The sequence below is a fragment of the Protopterus annectens genome, chromosome 1.part1 (genome assembly GCF_019279795.1).
Source record: "Protopterus annectens isolate FY-2018-M chromosome 1.part1, PAN1.0, whole genome shotgun sequence".
NCBI classification, from domain to species: Eukaryota; Metazoa; Chordata; order Ceratodontiformes; family Protopteridae; genus Protopterus; species Protopterus annectens.
Genome location: NC_056726.1, coordinates 1,423,421,245 through 1,423,440,900, shown reverse-complemented (window position 1 = coordinate 1,423,440,900; position 19,656 = coordinate 1,423,421,245). Strand labels below are relative to the sequence as shown.

Here is a 19,656-nt window from a genome sequence, read left to right as displayed (position 1 = left end):
GGAGTACTTGATAACAGTTTTCACTCTTACTCACAAACACTGGCTAATGTATAATGTATGTACTGTACCTGTGTACTATGTATGTATTCTACCTATGTCTCAAATTTCAGCTGTACACTACAAATCTATTAATTACCTTTATTTTTAAATTAATATTTTCTTGTTTGTTCTCTCCTCTGTAACTGGTGATGTGCTGCATACCACTGTAAAAACGGTTTACTATCATATTTTCGAATGGAACTCCGTCGACTGCACTTTTGTCGAACACGGAAAATCAAAAACGGTAATGAACTCCAAAAGCCAACCTAGGAATGAGTTTTAACATGGATCAAGATAGGGGAGAGGTTTGTAGTTTGGCAATAGCAGTGAACACCTATCTTGACCCAAGTTAAAACCAGTTCCTAGGTTGGCTGTTGGAGTATGACATTACCATTTTCGATTTTCCGTGTTCGACAAAAGTGCAGTCGATGGAGTTCCATTCAAAAATATGATAGTAAACCGTAAAAACATGTCTATTGTAATTTGTGTGTATACTGATCATGTCTAAATATCTAAAGGTATCTGTAATTTTTCTATGTGGAGCTTTTCTCCCCAGGCCTCTGCTGAAAAAGGGCCTTTTCGGCTCAGTCAGATACTGCCGGTTAACAAATGGAAAACAAATAAATAAATAACAATTTCTAGTAAAAATAATTAAAAAGACCGGAAACAGTTAAAAGTAAAGGAACTTCAGGAACTGCATTCCTGTTATCCTTCCTTTAGCTTTGGTTACTATTTGTGTGCTGTGACTACAACATATATTTTTGTTCTACATTAAATGTCACTAGCTGCTATGTTAAGCATTAGACAAAAACTTCGAAAAGAGGAAGGGTATAACAGCCTGTAATGTAGCTAAAAGAAATGAAACTATCACTTCTCATAATATTGTTTAACAGACATTTGTTGAAGTGAAAAACAACAAAAATGCTAATTATTTGGTCACACTTATATAAAAGTACAACGCCATTTCTTTAACATGTGAATAATACATTTCTTTCAGCATTGCACATTTCTTCCTGCTGTTTGATTTCATCTTTTCTGCAACAAAAATTATATTGAAAGAATGCAGTACATGCTGATACTTCTAACTTTAACAGTCATATATTTTACTCCAGGCAGTTTAGAAGTTCTTGATAATGACAAGAAGTTTGATTTTCATGAATGTTCTAAGTTCTTTTACAAACAAAAGGAACCACTGGGGCTGTCAGGGCAAAAATCAGCTCGAATTTGCCAGAGTTATAAACACAATGGAGTCGTTTCTCAATACTTTGCCACTTTATATGACAGGGAGAGAAGAATACCTTTGTACTCCGCATATATATTTAAGGGAAAGAATAAAGAGAAACGTCCAAAAAACATAACGTGGATGATTGAACCTCAGGTAAGAGACATGTACTTAATATATATCACAGCTTCACAGCAAAACTTGGTAATGGAAGGTGCAACCTTGTCTCATTTTTTCAGGCATGACCAATAAATATGTATAGTGAAAGGTCATATCAGGCTTACATTTTCCTTATAGTTAAACTAATGATATTTATGTTTGTTTATATATTATGTCTGATGTTTCTGAGCAAGTATTTGGCTGCTTCTTTGTCTTGTTAAGCCAGCTGATATTCAAGTAAATTATCTGGTCAGCAGACCATTTTCAACTATAATTTGCACTAAGCGTAAATTTTATGTGTGTGTGTGTGTGTGTGTGTGTGTATGTGTGTGTGTGTGTGTGTGTGTGTGTGTGTGTGTGTGTGTGTGTGTGAGAGAGAATGTAAGGGTTAGTGCTGGAGGCATATCTAACTGGCAACTGTATTAGTTTAGAAAGGTAGAAAATTAGATAATTGCTTAGCTATACTAAGGCCTTATTAAGTTTAATTTTGTTTGATGACAAAAAGCAATTACTAAAAAATGGAAATTAAAGTCTAAACCAGCTGTAGTTTAAGTACTGAATATTCTAAAAGAGATAAAAGAACTGGAAGAGGAAGCCTTAGAAAAGGGAGGGAGCAAATTACATAGAAATAAATGGAATCAGTGGGAGCAATTCATGTTAGTATTAGCATACTAACACAGTGGCACAGGGGATAGCATTGTCACCTCGCAGCAAGAGGTTTCACAGCTTGGTTCTTGGCTGGAGTACCTTTTATATGGAGTCTGCATATCTTCCCTGTGTTTGCATGATTTTCTTCCAGGTGCTCTGATTTCCTCCCACATCCCAAAGACATGCAGTAGGTGGAATGGACAGTCTAACTTGACCAAAGGGTGTGAGTGTGCATGTGAGTTTGTTGTGTAGGACAACTACCGTGACAAGACTAGCCACCAGGTGGTGTAAACCTTGGCCCTAGATGATTGTCACTGGTGAAGTGACATCCCATCCCCATTTACACAAAAAAAAAAAAAATGAGAAAAGGGGGTTGTGGATGGATGGATGGATGGATGGATAATGCCAAGGACTGTAAGGAATGATAGCTTAAAGCATTTTTGTAAATGTTAATAAAAAAGAAACATCAGACTTGATTGGTCTTGCTCACAAAAACATTAGAATGGTAAGTATGTGTAAATCCTGATTAAGAAAATGTTGGACTGATGATAGTTAGAAGAAGGAAAACACATGTGATGTATAATGTATGTAAATGGAAAAAATGTTAATATGGTTTGTTTTCTTTTCCATTCTTTTTTAATTTCTCCAAATCTTTTGGGTTTTTATTACCATGATGGGAATAGACCCCATTCCTAAATCAAAGTATGAATAAAGTTCATGAAATTAGTGTTGTTTCAATCTTTGATGTCCAACAGAAGTGTTCTTTGCAGCACCAACAATGTGCCCAGTAATGAATCCTTCTATAATTCGTACAGAGTTACATGTATTGCTAGCATATCTAAGTTGTTGTTGTTTGTCTTTCGGCTTTTCCCGGTAAGGGGTCGCCACAGCGGAACTCTGGTCCGCTAATGACTGGCAGTAGATTTTTACAAAACGCCGAGGTGCCAGCTCGACGCCCAACCTTCAATAAAGGCACACCCATTTACGCACGCATGTCTTTCGAACGCTACCCAACCGCAGGGGGACATGCAGACTCCACACAGAAGGCACTGCCAAGCCCAGCTGAGAATCGAACAGAAGAACCTCTTACTGTGAGGTAAGTATGATTGTAAATTTTTTTCTATAAGACCTGTTGCTCCTACTACTACTGGAACTGTATAGGTATCTTTACTGCCTGCAAATCCTGGAATTTTATAACTTTGTGTCTCTCTCTCTGTACAAAAGACACTATAGTCACTGGATGTAGCAATTTCAATAATCAATGCTACTTTTGTCTTCTTTTCATGGACTACTATACCTAGATTTCTTGCATCTATTTTTTGAACTGTTGATAATGGATGATTCCATGTGATATAATCTTCATCATTTTCTATGATGTTTTGCATCAGTGCTTTTCAGCTACTTCATTATTATAGTATTTGCACAATCCCCAATGCAACAGCCTTGCTACATTATTATGCTTTCCAGTATACTGTCCTTCTGTGATCAGTATATCACAACCAGCAACAAGATGTACAACTGTTTCCAATTCTGTTTTACAAAACCTACATTTGTCTGTTTCTCCCACATATTCACTGGACTTTGTAAACCAATGTGTATGTAGTCCAATATCTTAGGCTGCCAATGTTAACATTTTGTCTTTTGGGTTTAAATTCACCTCTCCTTAAACATTCCTGGGCCCGATCCTGATCAACATGAGGTTGTTCCAAGAGTTTTTTCTATACTTGCAACTATATTTATGCATTTTCTACATTTCTTGCCTTCTTATCTGATCCGTCACCTTATATTCTTTCTTTTGTTTTTTAGCACATTCTTATTCCATCCCCATTTGTATTTCCATTCCCCCTTGACACTGATATGTTTGTGCTAAACTAAGCAGAGAAGCCATCTTTGACTTATTCTCCTCATGTCTCATAACTTTCATTATGTTTGGGCCTTGTGAGGTCAGCAAATATATATGCAGTCACTCTATTGCAGATCTATACATGTAGTCAGTTTGGATGAGGCACATAACTCCTTCAGAACAGGGAATATATAGTCTTGGTATGCACTGATTTTCATAAATCATTTGATTAGCATGAAGCATCCTTCTTGTTTTCCTGTCCAAACTATCCACCACCTTTTGGGGCCAGTCAATCTCTCCAAAATTGTAAGTTAGGACAGGAAGAGAAAACTGGTTTATAGCTTGAACTTTGTTTCTGGATGTCAATGCTGTTTTTAGCATTAATTTAAGTCTTCTAAAATATTCCTTACTGAGTTTTATTCACATTTGTTCATGTTTTATAGTTGATCCTTCATCAATTCCCCAATATTTATACACTCCCTCTTGCTCAAGTTCTTTTATATCACATTCCTGTCCCAAACTGTTGTTTTCTTGGTGCTACAGCTTTCCTGATTGAAAAAAAAGTTCCTTTTGTACATTTATAAAAAAACAAATGACACTCTTTTATCCATAAATGTGGGATACTATCAAATGCTTTTTTGTAGTCTAGCCATGCCATACTTAAACTTAGTGTCACAATTTGCAAGTTGGCTTTTACTGGTTGATCTTGTGGACATCAATATTTGGGTCATAGGCTCATAGGTTCACAGGAGATTACAAGGCTAACAGATTAAGAGCCCTTGCAATCCTAGCCAATATAACCCAATTTACCCAATATATAGCTCCTAGGGGGAAGATGATGGCCTGGATTTGTGCCTATGCATGGAGCATCTTGCAGGGACATAGGCACTACCCCAGGTCTAAAAGTGTGATTCCCCATCCATTGATCCAAACTGCATTTGAAGAGGACCAGTGAAGGGCTCTGCTTAATGTGAATCTCTGAGACACATATCTGTCTTTCCAGCATGTTTTGTTTGAATTGCTGACTATGTTTATATCCCTAGATCAGGTGAACTCCATGTTTTTTGACTTAAGGATGTGTAGCAGCTCCATTAGGGCTGAAATTGTGAGTGCCTTGTAGGTCAGGCATAGGTCACTCCTTAATAGATGGTAGGAGACCAAAGAAAGGGATAGGGCTTTTAGTCTATCCACATAGTTCATGTTTACATCCTATATTTTCTTTGTGAGGCACCTTTGAAGTTGCTGCAGCTGCTGTAACTGCCTTGTCAAGTGCTTGCCAAATGGTGCATTGTACTTAATTAGGGTCTATATTATAATCGCAAAAGCTTCCTTTCATGAATACAAGTTCATCAACACATAAATGTTGAAGAACATATACAGCGAAGTACAAAAAAAGTGAAAATTAAAATGCCGAACGCATTCCCGGAAGCAACAGCGCCATACAGGTAAGGTAAACCTAATGGAAGAACGTAATGTTAAACACTTTTTCTAACATTTTTGCAGGGGGCAAGCCCCCCTGCACCCTCCACAACCCCCCCCCTACTTAAATATACCAACTCCGAGACCGCACTACAGTGGGGAAAAGGATTTATTTCCTCATCCCCATGATCACCCTGCTGGCCAAGAAAGAATCGTTCAGCATTCTGAAGTTTGCTTTTTTGTACTTCGCTGTATTAGTTCTTCGACATTTATGTGTCGATGAACTTGTATTCGTGATAGTTAGCTTTCGCGATTATAATATAGTCCCCTTAATCATTGGTCTAATGAGGGCTGAGTACAGCAGGACTATAATTTCCTTGGATCCAGATGCCATACCTTTACTTATAAGTTGTGCTACATAAAAGGACTTCCTCACCACGGTGGACACATGGTGGTCAAAGTTCAGGCTACTATCTATCTATGTGCCTAGATCTCTCCCCTCTGAGTCTACTCTTAGGGGTGTGTTATTGATGTTGCAATTTGCAGGCCTATTTGACTTCCAAAAGGGTATGATAATGCACATTTAGTTTTAGGCCATGGTTCTGGCAGCAATCATTTGTCTGATCTAGACCCTTCTGAAGGATACCTACATCATTGCAGGATTCAGTGATTGCCCCAAGTTTGCAGTCATTGGCAAACTTTCTCATCCACAGGCCTTCCACATTACTCTTGACTTTAGAGAAGTATATTCTGAATAGGAGTGGCCCCAGCACTGAAGCTTGTGACACACTGCCTGTGACTGTCCTCTTGTTGGATCTGCACTCACCCACTTTAATCACGTGTCCTGTCTGTGAACCAATTGCCTATCCATCTGGTGATGTAGGGATTTATGCCCAGTTTTAATACCCGAGTGGGGAATTGTGTCAAATGCTTTGGACAGGTCAAGGGAGGTAATATGTACTGTTTTACCCTCATCCATGGTCTTAATGACTTTCTCAAAGAAGTCCACCAGATTCAGTAGGCATGACCCACTCTTGACAAAGCCGAATTAGGTCAGGTCCAGTGTTTGGAGGTTTCATATATCATTATTTATCAGGTCCATAATTATTCTTTCTATGGCCTTACATATATATAAGACTAGTTACACTTACTGCTCTGTAATTTCCCATGTCAGTCCCCTTTTATGCAGAGGGATGGCTGTTGCTGTCCTCCACTCTATCAGGATAAAACAAGTCTGGAGGCTGTGGTTAAACAGAGATCCTAATGTGCCCAATAAGTCCTTATTTAAGCTGTTTAAAAGGCAACCTGGTATATCACCAGGCCCCATTGAAGCCATGTTTCTACTTTAGAGGGCACAGTAGCAACCTTTTCTTTGGTGATAATTGGCAGTGGAGTGGTGAAGGGTATTTCTTGGGGGAGAACTGGGGGTGATTAGGAAGTGAAATTTGAGCTGAATTTGTTGGTCATCAGATTTACTATTTCTTCCAGCTGAATATAGGTGATGCCATCTTCAACTAATTACATGTATTGTTGGATATTGCCCATAAGACTGTGGACATAATTGAAAAATGCCTTATGGTTATCCTTAGCTTTAGAGGCTATTTTTACCTCAAAGTCTGCTTTCAGAGACTTGTCTAATTTCCTGATTTGCTTGTTTAGACCAATGAGAGAATTTTTGTTCTGTTGTACACATTCTCTATTACTTCTCAACAGGACTTTATTTCTTATGTTTTACAACCTATTAACACCAGGGGTCCACCAGGGTGTCTTGTTTTGGCTGTTTGACCTGGGTGTGGTTTGATCTGGTACTGCTGTTTTCCTGCAATTGTTTATATGATCATACAAGGCTTTTTTGTATGCCTCTGCATAGGTTTCTGTGTTTTCTTGATTTGGGCGAGGTTGGAAACTAGCTATGCCATCCCTTAATGGAGAAAATTTACCTTAGAGAAGTTCTTAACATTTTTGAGGTTAGGTGGGGGGGGGACTAGTTTTACCTTTATTTCAGGGGACACTGGTTTGAGAACTGATCTGATCTTACTAATGAGGGCATCACACAGGGGGTTGGGGGATTGGTGCAGCACTCTCCCATATTTGTGAGTTCCAGATTGAGCTATGTGTTCTCCTAGTGTGAATGCAGGCTAACTGCTCCAGGGAAATTGAATTTACAAAGTCAAGAAATCTTTGGGCCTGCATGTTAGTGCTTGTGTATGCTCCTCAATTAATGGAAGAGTAGTTAAAATCACCCATGAGTATGGTATAGGGCTGGATAGTGAGTGATTTTGGTAATTTTAGGCATGGTGTATGAGCTTCCTTGTTCATGATACGGTATTTGTAATTAGCAAGAATATGGTAATGGATTTTTCCCATGATTAGTTGCACATGGAGTAGCTGAAGCATGTTGTATTGTTTGACCAGCCTTGAGATGTGCTTCTCCTTTATGTACATATACACCTCGGCCTTTTACTCTTTCATGTTCAGTGGGTGGTCAGATTGTATAAAAGACATTAAAGCTATGAACTATGGGAGTGCTTTCCATGGCTTTGAACCATGTGTCTGTAACTACACAAATCTCAGCATTCTCCAAGGTGAGGATAGCTTCCAGGGAGGACAGTTTCTTGTTGAGGCTCCTACCATTGAGTAGTAGCACCTTTAGCTTGTTCTGAGTAGCTTTTGTTATGTTAGAAGGTTTGTCTGTTTGGCAATGCCTAAAAAAGGCACTATAGGGGTGGATAGTATTTTGCCCTATATCCAAAAGCCTGGAGGTGACAGGTGAAGACTACTGCTGGTAAAGAAGCATGGCCTGCCAACCATGTCTTCCCAGACTGAAAAGTATTGGACGCCTTTGGAATGACACAAGTATCGAAGCCAATTGTTAAAGTCAATCATATTCTGCTGGTATTGTGGTATCATCCTTGGAGATGGTAGTATGCTGTTCAATGCTAGGCTCATACCTGCACGTGACATATATTCTGAGAGCTCGACAATGTCTCGCTTCATATAGTCAAGGAATGTCTCAGGTCATTCACGCCTATATGGACTATGACTGAGTCGTACTGATACTTAAGAGTAAGTGACCTGAGTGCATGCATAATCTGGTAAATCCTGGCTCCTGACAGGCAACAAACTGTAATCTTCCCCTTATCCAGCCTGATGAGAGGAATATCAGTGTGTCTCACAATGTGGTCTCCTGTGACCAGAATATTGAGTTGTGGAGTGTTTCACATTATGGGTTTAGTAGTTGAGGCACACTAAGTTGTGGTTTTATGTGTTGTGATGGGAATTGTTTTGTTTGTGTACATGTAGAATTTCTGAAGTCTGCACCTGACAGGCCTTTGAGGTTTGGGTAAGTTACATGTGAGCACTTCTGCATAGTTGGGTTCTATGTGTGGGTTCTATGTGTGTGGTCCTTTGTGGGTGCAGTGAGTAATATTTCTGGCTTTTTGTTTCTGTATGTGAGAGTCTAGCCTCAACTGTCAATGAGTAACTACATCTCTCATATACTGTATTTGTCTGTTCAAGAATTAAGTGGTTGTCAATGTATATAAAGCAATTGTTACATTGCCTCACGATATCCATGTCCGCCAAGTTGGCTGCAGAGATAGTAGGAAAGTGCCCATGCATGGTTGCAGGTCTTAATGTTCACTTGAAAGGATAAGAGTGGAGGGTATTTGTAACCAGATAACAGAAGGGTGCTTACTTGGTGTTATCTGCAGCTAACCGAACCACTGATGCTGCACAGTGCCAAATCAGATGCTCTCTGAGCAGCAACAGTTCTGGGTGCTATAATAAGGTAATGAAAATGGCAAATTCTCATAGTATAATGAAAATAAGCAACATTTCCAGATATTTGCATCTGTACAGGACACTGGCACAACGAGAAGCTCTGTGCAAATGAGCTGAATTTATACCAGCACTGGAAATGCAGAAAACTAAGTAATGAGCCCTCTGACCAATAAAATGACTGCACTTAGAGCCCTTTTGTGTGCTTCCCAACTCAGATAGACCAGGTAAACACCTACTGCCAGTAGATGAGTAATTCTAGTCCTCCTAGTGTAAAAACATAACAAAAGAGTGTCTGGAGTGAAATGTTACCCCAAACAAAGTTAAAGATACAGATACAACAGGATACCTTTATGCAGCTTATAAAATTGAAATTATTCAATAAAAGTACTTCACTTTGTAAAAATGAGCCAAGAGCCACTCAGTTGTACAGAATTTATAAAGGCACTAAAAACAAGGTAAGCTGACTAATAAAGCCTCCAGACAATAAAACAAGTACATACAGGAATCTCTACTATGTTTTCTCAACCTATACAGACTAGGCTACAGGATACATATTACGTTGTCGAACCATAACAATTTCAAATACCATATTGTCGAACCCATATGTTAAAATTTGGAAAGTTCGAACATTTCAATGGGGATTTCCATTCAGTGTGGAAAGGGAAGATTTCCCTTTTCTGCACTGTAGTGTGATCTCAGAATTGGTATATTTAAAGAGTGGGGGTGTGGGGGGTGCAGGGAGTCTTGCCTCCCTGATTACAACCATCAGGTAGTTTTTTTTTCTGTTTTTTATTTTATTTTTTTGATGTTTTTGAACTTTTGAAAGTTCGAACGTATGGGTTCAACCATATGGCGTTGGACTTTTGAAAGTTCAACAACGTAATATGAAGCCTAGGCTACAACCCACTGCCACAAGATGTGAACTCCACTGTCCTCTTGAAGTAAAAACACAGAAAAGTGCTTGCTAGAGTGTAAAAATATACTACTTTATCCAACAGCTAGCTAGACAATGAATTCAGAATAAGTAAATCAGTAGAACAGACAATGAGAACCACAATGCACTTTTTTTTCAAAATAAGCACAAGGAAAGACAAATAATTCAAGCTATAAACAGTAGTATAGAAAGGGAGGAACTTATAAAACTCAAGTTACGATGAGGATGGGCAGCTTAAAATCACCAAATTTAAAAAGTAAATCAAGGAATGCAAGGGTGGGTTGGAAAATAACTATCCGGGAGTCACCAAAAGTGCTTGTAGTTTTTGCAGGTCTTGAGTCTTAAAAGAAAAGATAAAGACCCATAAATTCTCTCTGTATTTAATTATCACTCAATAAACAAATTAACCAGTGGATAAAAAATGTGAAATGTGCAGCCTAGGGAATTTAAGTGTCTACCACATAGAACAAAAACACCAGGCCAAGCAGATTTCTTAAAACAGAAAACAAAGTGGAGCAGGTAAAACAGAGATCATCAACTTTTAAGTTTAAGCAACTCATAGAGAAAAAATACGGATATACTTCCCTCACCCAGCAGGGAGTCATTAACATTGCTTGTAGTTTTTGCAGGTCTTGAGTCATATCAGAAAAGACAAAGACCAGAACTTCACTGTCTGTTTCAGTATCACTCAAGAAACAAATTAACTATGAGCCAGCTGTTCTTTTTCAATTGCCCTACATATATCTATCTATCTATCTATATATATATATATATATATATATATATATATATATATATATATATATATATATATACACAGATGCATATACAAATAGATGGATATGCTTAAGCTTTAAAATATTTTAATATCTATGTTGTCATTCAGAACAGGTGGGAGACCTGGGTCTATATCACATTAGTGAATGCTAAAAATAGTGAACAGTGATACATCGAACTTCAAAGTCCGAAAGCTGAAAAAAGCGAAGGAACAGATCCCTGGGAAAAATTTCACTGGGCCATTCTCCAGGCTTTGCTGTTTTCTCCACTGTTGTGCAATCTTATAGTCGGTATATTTAAGTTGGGGGGTGTGGGGGGCATATATACTCTTTTTTTTTTTTTTGGATCAGCAAATTTTTTCCCTGGGAAAAAATTCACTGATCCGTTCCTTCGTTGTTTTCAGCTTTCAGACCTTGAAGCTCAGTATATCAATGTTCACACTTTTTAGAGTTTGCTGATGTGATATAGAGCCATGACTTATATTCAAAGCGAGTCGCCAAATTATCTGAATTTTGTTTTTCTCTAAAAGGGTGTTAAGGTCCTATCCATTCCATTTCAACATAGTCTAGCAGCAGCTATAATGCTTTGAAAAGCAGTGCATTGCACTGAGTGCCTATAAAGACCAGTGGGATACTATTGTTCATTTTGCTTCAAATGTTGTAATTGTGCTCATACGTACACTACAACAACATTCTAGTATCTCTTTCCACACATAAGACCTCACAGCTTGCACACTACAAAGGAATATTCACAATAATGATTGCGTTACAATTAAAATTCTGGTTGTCAAGAATTGTTTTCTCATCATTTAACTCTTAACAAATGTTTTTCTTACATTTTCCCAAAACTGACAGTGCACATATAATCTCCAACAATTCATATACGAACAAGATGTTCTAAGGTTACTGCCCTTTTACCTACAAACTGAGGACATGAACCAAGAATCTTAAACAAGTTTGGGAATAATATGAGATGATTCTGAATTTTCAGTGAAAATGTTCATAATATTGCTAAATGATACAACACTATCCTAGGATTCATTAAGTTCCTTGCAGGAATACTGCTATTCCTGCACAGAGCAATCATGCCTGTGTAGAGCAGCAGCGTGCCTTGCATATTAATGAAGGCACACTGCTGTACTGTCTACATAGACATGATTCTGTGTACAAGTGCAGGGGGCATGTCCAAACATTACTCGCAGAGTACACACACCTCTGCACTCTAGAATTGCCATATGGCAATTCCAAAGCATGTACAGTGTCCGTGGACACTGTTATCATAAGATAGTGTCTGTGTATGAAATAAATAAAGCCCATCACAACATAGCTCCCAACTGGTCAGATGTATGCAGAATGTCCACAGTTGACCCATATATGTGTGGCCTTTTACCTCATAAAATCCCCTCCTGTCTGACAAATGAAGTCACTAAACAGTGACATACATTAGAGCTGCATAAGTAATATCCCTCCCAAAATGTTTGCTAACAGAAAAGCAAGTATCTTAGTAGCTTCCTAAGTTAGTAAGAGTAATATTACAGGTTCTGTTTTTTCCCCCCAATAAAGTTTAAGCGTAGCTTAAATATTTGAGTGAGCTAAATATAACTAGACTGCCAAAATAGCCCAAGTGAAATAGTATAGTGGTTAAAGCATTCATGTAGAATGCAGTGGTTCACAATTTGAGCCCCAATTCCAACCATGCAATTTTATCTGTGAAAACAGCACCAAAAGTATATGAAATACATAGTAATAATATATATTTGTTAATCAGGGTAGTGTACCAGGTCCAAATGTGAGTTGTCAGTGTAATACAGATGTATCATTAAGAAGAAATCAACCCCACAATCCTGATAGTCCATAAAATGAAAGCTGAGCAGTGCTAAATTCTGCCCAGCTATGCTTAGCCAGAGTAAGCATCGCTTAAATATATATGCTGAGCAATAGTTAGTTTAGCTAAGTGGATTTGTGCAGTGGTAAGCAGTGTTTAGCATCTTCCCTTGTAAGCAATGCCTAACTTAGCTAAGCAAGTTTGCCTGCCGCTTAGCTCAGCTCAGCATTTTCAAAATCATCCAATCACAGCAAAGGGCGGGTAATCAGCCCTATTTAGATCTCAGAGGTGGGAATACAGCCCATAACCAGTTGTAGCTGACCACTGCAGGTACCATGACAGGAGTAGGAGAGGGCACATGCTTCCAGACGCAGCTCTGGGGCATCCAGGAGTCCAGGGCCATGGTTGGACTCCTTGTGAAAAACCATGCAGAGAAACTGATGCAGAACCATTACCAGAGCTCCCAGTACAAAGTGGAGGCCTATGACTGTCTCGCACATGACCTCACCAGTGCTACTGTTATCCCTCGGACTGGTGAGCAGGTCTGGCAGCTCTATGCTGACAAGCATCGGAAGAGGGATCTCTTGGATCAGTGGATCCAAGATGCTCAAACATGGGAAGTCCCAGCAGTGTGTAAGTATCAGTATCAATTAATTGTGTAACAAGGTCCAGCCTAAGTATGAGATGGATAGGTATGCATATATGCATAAATGTTTCTCTATCTCCTTTACAGCTGCAGTTGAGAGGGCTGTGAACATGGATGCACACGCCAGCCGGTTGTCAAGGCTGCGTCATGAGGCTGATGAGTACAAATTTAGTTTGTAGTAATCAGGGAAAATAAATAGAAAGGAGTAGAATGTCACCTGCCAGTAGTTAGAAATGTGTACTGCTTTGACTGAATAAATGACACATTGCAGAGTAATAGTGATGCATGGGATATATATCAATAAAAGCTACAGTAACTGTCAATAAAAGACAAAACCCCAGACTGTTGTGTGTATGGAGGAATCTAGAAGTATGAAGTAAATGTGTACAAGTTCAGAAGTGCAATTATGGCTCTGACAGCATTAATTAATTGAGGCTCATCTGACAATGATTGTGGAGTTGTAACACAGAGTTATCATAACAAATGTTCCATGCGCCAATATCTGATCCCAGAATATTACTGTTGTGTTAACCATTTGTTTGCCATACTGTAAGTTGTCAAAGTATTTATCATAACAGATGTTCCATGCACCAAGATCTGATCCCAGAATATTACTGCTGTGTTAACCATTTGTTTTCCATACTGTAAGTTATCAAAGTATGGATACACAGTTATAAGAACAATGTGCCATGCATGAATGCCAGAATTACAAGGCAGATAGTCCAAACAAGAGAGTATTAGGGAGAAAACAGCCGAAAAGGAAACAACAGTTCCTTAATAGCTCATTGTGATGAAACACAGCTTCTTGAACCTTTTGCAGAAACAGGCACAGTTCGAATCCCAGGAGTGGTATTAAGATGTATGCAAAAATCTCACCCAAGAATATGTGAATCTGTGTAGAAACAGTCAAGTATTCTTAACAGACATTTCCTCCACAGGTCTGCCAGGGAAGAAAATGTGGACACCAGCTGGAAGAAGGCTGTAATTATACATTTGTGTACAACACCCACTGTCCAACCCCAAGGCTGCAAATGACAGCAAGATAAGTACATACAGCAAGTAGTCCATCCTCCACCAAGAAATGTGCCTCAAGTGTCACACTGTCACAGCTAGTGGTCAGTGCTGCCATCACCCAGGTCAGTGCTGCCATCACCCAGGGTGACCGATAGAAACCAAGGTGGACTATAGCAGTAGCACACAAATGCACACAGTATGGGTGCACATATGTAACCTTTTGACTTTGTGAATCTGTGTAGAAACAGTCATGTGGTGTTAACAGACAATTCCTCCACAGGTCTGCCAAGTAAGAACATGTAGAAAGTAACTGTAAGAAGGCCATAATGATAACACTGCGTACAAACATACCACTGCCTAACCCAAGGCCATAGGTCGAGGTAAAGTGAGCTAATACCTGCAGAGTAATGAGTAGAGCAATGAGTATTAAAGTTGTGAGCAATGGAAGCCTATACATTTGATAATTGACATTTCTCTCTCTCCCCCACCCTATCTGTACCAATAATTGAAACACATAAATCAACAGGTATGTTTTTCACCACACCTACTGTTGGGACATGTGTCCTATTGTTATACAAATATTTAACTGTTTGATTATAAATGTTTCCGGTTCAAATACTATCATTGGTGGCCTGTTGCTACCAATGTAACCTGCATGCTGTTATAATGCCCACTATGGTTCCATATATGCATGCGTTCTGTTTGCTATGCAACTGTTTCAAATCTGTTGTTTTGGGTTAATGGGAACACCTATGCATGCTGTTATAACTAATCCTGGAATGTGTCTTCTTCACTAACCAACATATGTTGTAAAACTTCAACACTATAGCAAATCTGGGAAGGCAAATCCCATCTGATCCACCTGTCCCGCCTCAGCTGGCCATAGCACTGGGCCCCAGCACATCTGGGACCCAACCCAAGACCTCCCTCTCTACTGGCCCTGCACCACCTTCTGATGGAACTGCCTCAGGGGATAGGGCTCGTCCCCCCTGGGAGCAGGCATGGAGAGGATATTGTCACTCATTATCAGGTCCAGGGATTGGTGTGTACTGACCTCCAAAGGGAGTTTGGAGATCTGCAATGTCAGCTTGAGGGCCGCGTGGTGCAACTTGAGGGTCAGCCTGCCCCTCCTGCTCAGCCCCCAGCACAGCCATCTTTGGGGCCATGAATGTGCAGTGTTGACTTCCCATGGGTGGGGACCTCAGTCACACTGTATCTAACTGAGGTCTCGTATGCATCCGATTCTCAAACACCATCCCCCTCCAAGGTGTTTAACCACGTGTCATATACCACCCCTGCCTGCTGTCTTGCCTGTCTTGTCTGTCTTCCTACCCAACTTACCTCCCCAAATGTACCTACTACTCTTCCTCAACATCCCACTGTCACCTGAAAAAAAAGGTCAATCTGTTCCCAAAAAATAAAATTGTCGCCATATACATAGCTGTCCATTTCACACAAGTGTCCACTGGACACGTGTAATCCAGTCTAATTGTCTTAACAACATATTACTGTTGTCCTCACACCTCTCTCAGGGGTTTGAGTGTCTAAATTCACCTCCAAATTCAGTACAAATGCACAGCTGTTGCTGTATCAGAAATGGATAGCTATGGACCTTCCCTACACCTGTCCTGCACATCCCTATCTATCTTTCATATTGTTTTTCCCTCTGCATGCCCCTTTACATTACTGTCCTTTCACCCCTTTTTTCTTTTCTTTTAAAGAAATTAGCATGGGGGTAAGTAGGAGTAAGCTACAGTAAGCAACAGAAAGCAGCAGTAAGTGAGTTTGCATGATGCTAAGTGATGCCTAGAGAGATTAAGCAGTTTCCTGTTTAACCATGTTTTGGCTTTGCTTACCATCGCACAAATCTGTGCAAACCTGCTTACAACTGCATATAACTGCCTTAATCACCCTGTCTCCATCAGCCACTGTTCTGCCCAGCAGCAAAATAATCAGCCCTTGCAAGTTTTGAACTCATGACCCTGCACACCATAGCCACAACAATTTATTACAAAACCATTTGAACTATGCAATTGTTTGATGTTTTTTCAAACATATCATTCAGTACAGTCATTCAACAGTAGGGGAAAAGATTCTGTATAATTATTAAGTGCTGTGTTTGTGTGTGTGTGTGTGTGTGTGTGTGTGTGTGTGTGTGTGTGTGTGTGTGTGTGTGTGTGTGTGTGTGTGCATGTGTGTGTGTATATATGTGTGTGTGTGTGTGTGTGTGTGTGTGTGTGTGTGTGTGTGTGTGTGTGTGTGTGTGTGTGTGTGTGTGTGTGTATACATATACATATATATATATATATATATATATATATATATATATATATATATATATACATGGATCTACATTAGATGTTCGACAGTTCAGAACATCGACACCCATTTGAACAAGACCACAAGGTCGACAGACCACTTGAATGAAAGTTCAAAAGAACGAGAACTCATAACAACGTAAACCTACAGTGGAATACACATGGAATACTACCATTTGCCCTCAATATACCTAGAAATGTGCAACACAAACATTTTTCCATATGTATTCACATGTCACCACTACTGTAATTTGCACGTTAAGTAGTTTAGCAACAGCTTTGACAAAGTCAACGGCCGTATATTTGCTTCTGTTACAAATGACAGTCTGAAACTTTTCATGCCTTTCTATCAGCTTTCTCTTTTTGGGAGATGGGACATAACCAGTAGAAAATCTAGCACATAGTTCATCAACCCTATTTTGTTCGCTAACAAGGTGGACTGTGGTGGTGGTGTTGCGGTAGCATTGTTGCCTCACAGTTAGACATTGCCCATTTGATTCTCAGTTAGAGCGTCTTCTGTGTGGCGACATGCGTGAACGGGCATTCCTTCGTTGAAGGTTGTGCATTAGGCCCGGCAAGCCAGCACGTAAAACTCTACTGCCAATCATTAGATGACCGGAATTCCGCTGTGGCGACCCCTAACCGGGAAAAGCCGAAAGACACAAACAAAACAAGAGAAGTAATGATGGCATGTAGGTTTGTACTTCTGTTCCCCACGAAACACTTAAGTCTCCTGTGCCAAGCTTCAACTGTGTTCTGTGTGCGCGGCAAACACAGTTCATTCAGCTCATTAACATTCCACAATGTTATAGGAAATAATGGGGGAATCGATGTTTAGAAGTGCTCTGTATACTAAACTTTCGTGCTCTACTGTGAACATACCAATCAGAGAAGTACTTTACTAATTCTTGGCCCTCCTGCAGAAAGCCCTCCCTTAGAGATTCGAATGTTGATTCCACTTCGTTCTCCTGTAAGAATGATAGAGCGACAAGACTCTTGACTGCGAATTGGAATGTTTGAGACGTGTTATAGTGCCTAGTTAAACCTAAACTTTGAACCTTGTGCCAAACATTTTGAGAAAAATGGAAGAGGCAACCCTTAGATTTTGCGTTAGGAATGTTTAGTCTAATGCTTTTAAGGGCTGCAATTTCAAAGTCGCACAACACAAATCCCACACTTACATCAAAGTTATGATCTGACAACAAGTGGAAAACACGATGCCACAAGTAATTGTAACATTTTAGGGAATTCTTAGACAAGAATGTATACAATAATGGAATAGCCTGACTATGAGTGCCATACTTCACAAATCCGTGAATAGAATAAAGTTGCCTTATATTCAGACCTTTGCCAAAGAATGCTCCGTCCATCATCCAAATAGTGGCACAGCTCAAGTCCTGCAAATTGCTTACTGTGTTAAACACTACCACTTTAGTTTCAGAACTATCAGACATTCTCCTACTAACAAATTCATCATCTTTCAATGGGAAAATTGAGAAATCAGTAGTGTCTAAAGTCACTTCTGCACCTCCATAATAGGAAGTTTGTTTATGGCGAACATACCCAACTTGTTGCAATAAAGCTTTCCTATGAGGTACATGAGAGACTGACTCTAGAAAATTATCACATATATGTATTGCAGTTGTACTGCAGATCCTTACTCGGAGCATCTTACTGCAACAAATCTGTCCAAAGGTTGTCAAAATGGGGGTCAATGGGCCCAAACTAGGGACCTCCTCAAAATATTGTCCTTATCCCTCCCCAGCAGCAAGTGTTGTGCCTTGCAACAAAATAACAAGCTCTCCCAAGTCTTGATCCCATGGCCTTGTAAACTACAGTCAAAGTAATGGGCATGCATGGGTGATATGCAATTTATTCTTTTATTTGTTTTTGTTTTGTTATACACGGGTAGTATCACATGTTATATGCACTCATACTTGCATTTTACCCCAGCTACAGTGCACTGGTTGACATACATAATGTAACACATATTGTATTATTACACTAGTACTTTTAACACTGCTTTTCCATGTCAAATTAGGTTGCCTATTGTAGTACTTGAACCATGCACCCCTGCATGCAAAGCTGGGACTACGAATACTACACTAACTTGTTCTTGCCATTTCACTGTATGTTTTATGTATCTCCCATTGGATATTAATATTATACTGTTATATTAACTGTAGACTACCATGTTTTTTGGCCATGTCATTGGGACTGCTGTTATGTGGTAATGGCATACATTTCAGTTGCAGACTTCTATCCTTCAAAACATTCATCCTAATGCATAACCTGTTGCCTATCTACTTTCTGTCTGGCCTATCTGCAGATGTACAGATGTCAGGTATTGCTAAGGCCATACAACTATGTAGGTGCCCACAAGCTATTGTGCTGTGGCCCTGCACACTGCTACTAGTTCATATAGTCACTGCTGCTGTTCACATGTGCAAATCAAATGTATGTCATTAATTGGTGACATCAATCCTTATATCATCCCAGTTATGTGTCAGACAAACACATAGGGGCTGTGAGGAACAGAGCAAACATAACTGCCAGACATATACACATTCAGCAAGGATTTGTACAGTTGTGAGGTGTGTTCTATAGTAGATGCCAGTGTGCTATACAGGTGCACAGCAATAATGTGTACATGTGTGCAGTGTGTGCTAGGGGAAGGGAAGTCACCTACTAACACAATTCATGCATCACAGAGATGTAGATTGTTAGCAACAATGTTTAAGAATGGCTGCAATGCATGGTGTTGAGGATCATGTGTCATGCATGCCAACTGTTGGGTAATGTGAGGTCTGTGTAATGTCATTGTGCCACCTCACCTGTAACTGTGTGTGTGTGTGTGTGTGTGTGTGTGTGTGTGTGTGTGTGTGTGTGTGTGTGTGTGTGTGTGTGTGTGTGTGTGTGTAAATAAACCATACTGTACAGATATTAAATTACATTTAATGTCTTCCCCTCACAGGTGGCGATGGAGGTCAGGGTCCCTCCCACATGGAAATTAATGTCACTGTCTCTGCA

General features: G+C 39.6%; 1 protein-coding gene across 1 annotated transcript in view; it reads left to right on the top strand.

The window, feature by feature from the left end:
* The first annotated feature begins 1,031 nt into the window (after positions 1–1,031).
* The window catches only part of LOC122813784 (endonuclease domain-containing 1 protein-like), a 153,760-nt gene continuing 135,135 nt past the window's right edge, over positions 1,032–19,656 (top strand). The window contains exon 1 of the mRNA XM_044086290.1: positions 1,032–1,417. Within this exon, the coding sequence (XP_043942225.1) occupies positions 1,100–1,417 (318 nt within the window). The 5' untranslated portion in view covers positions 1,032–1,099. The remainder of the gene's footprint in view (positions 1,418–19,656) is intronic.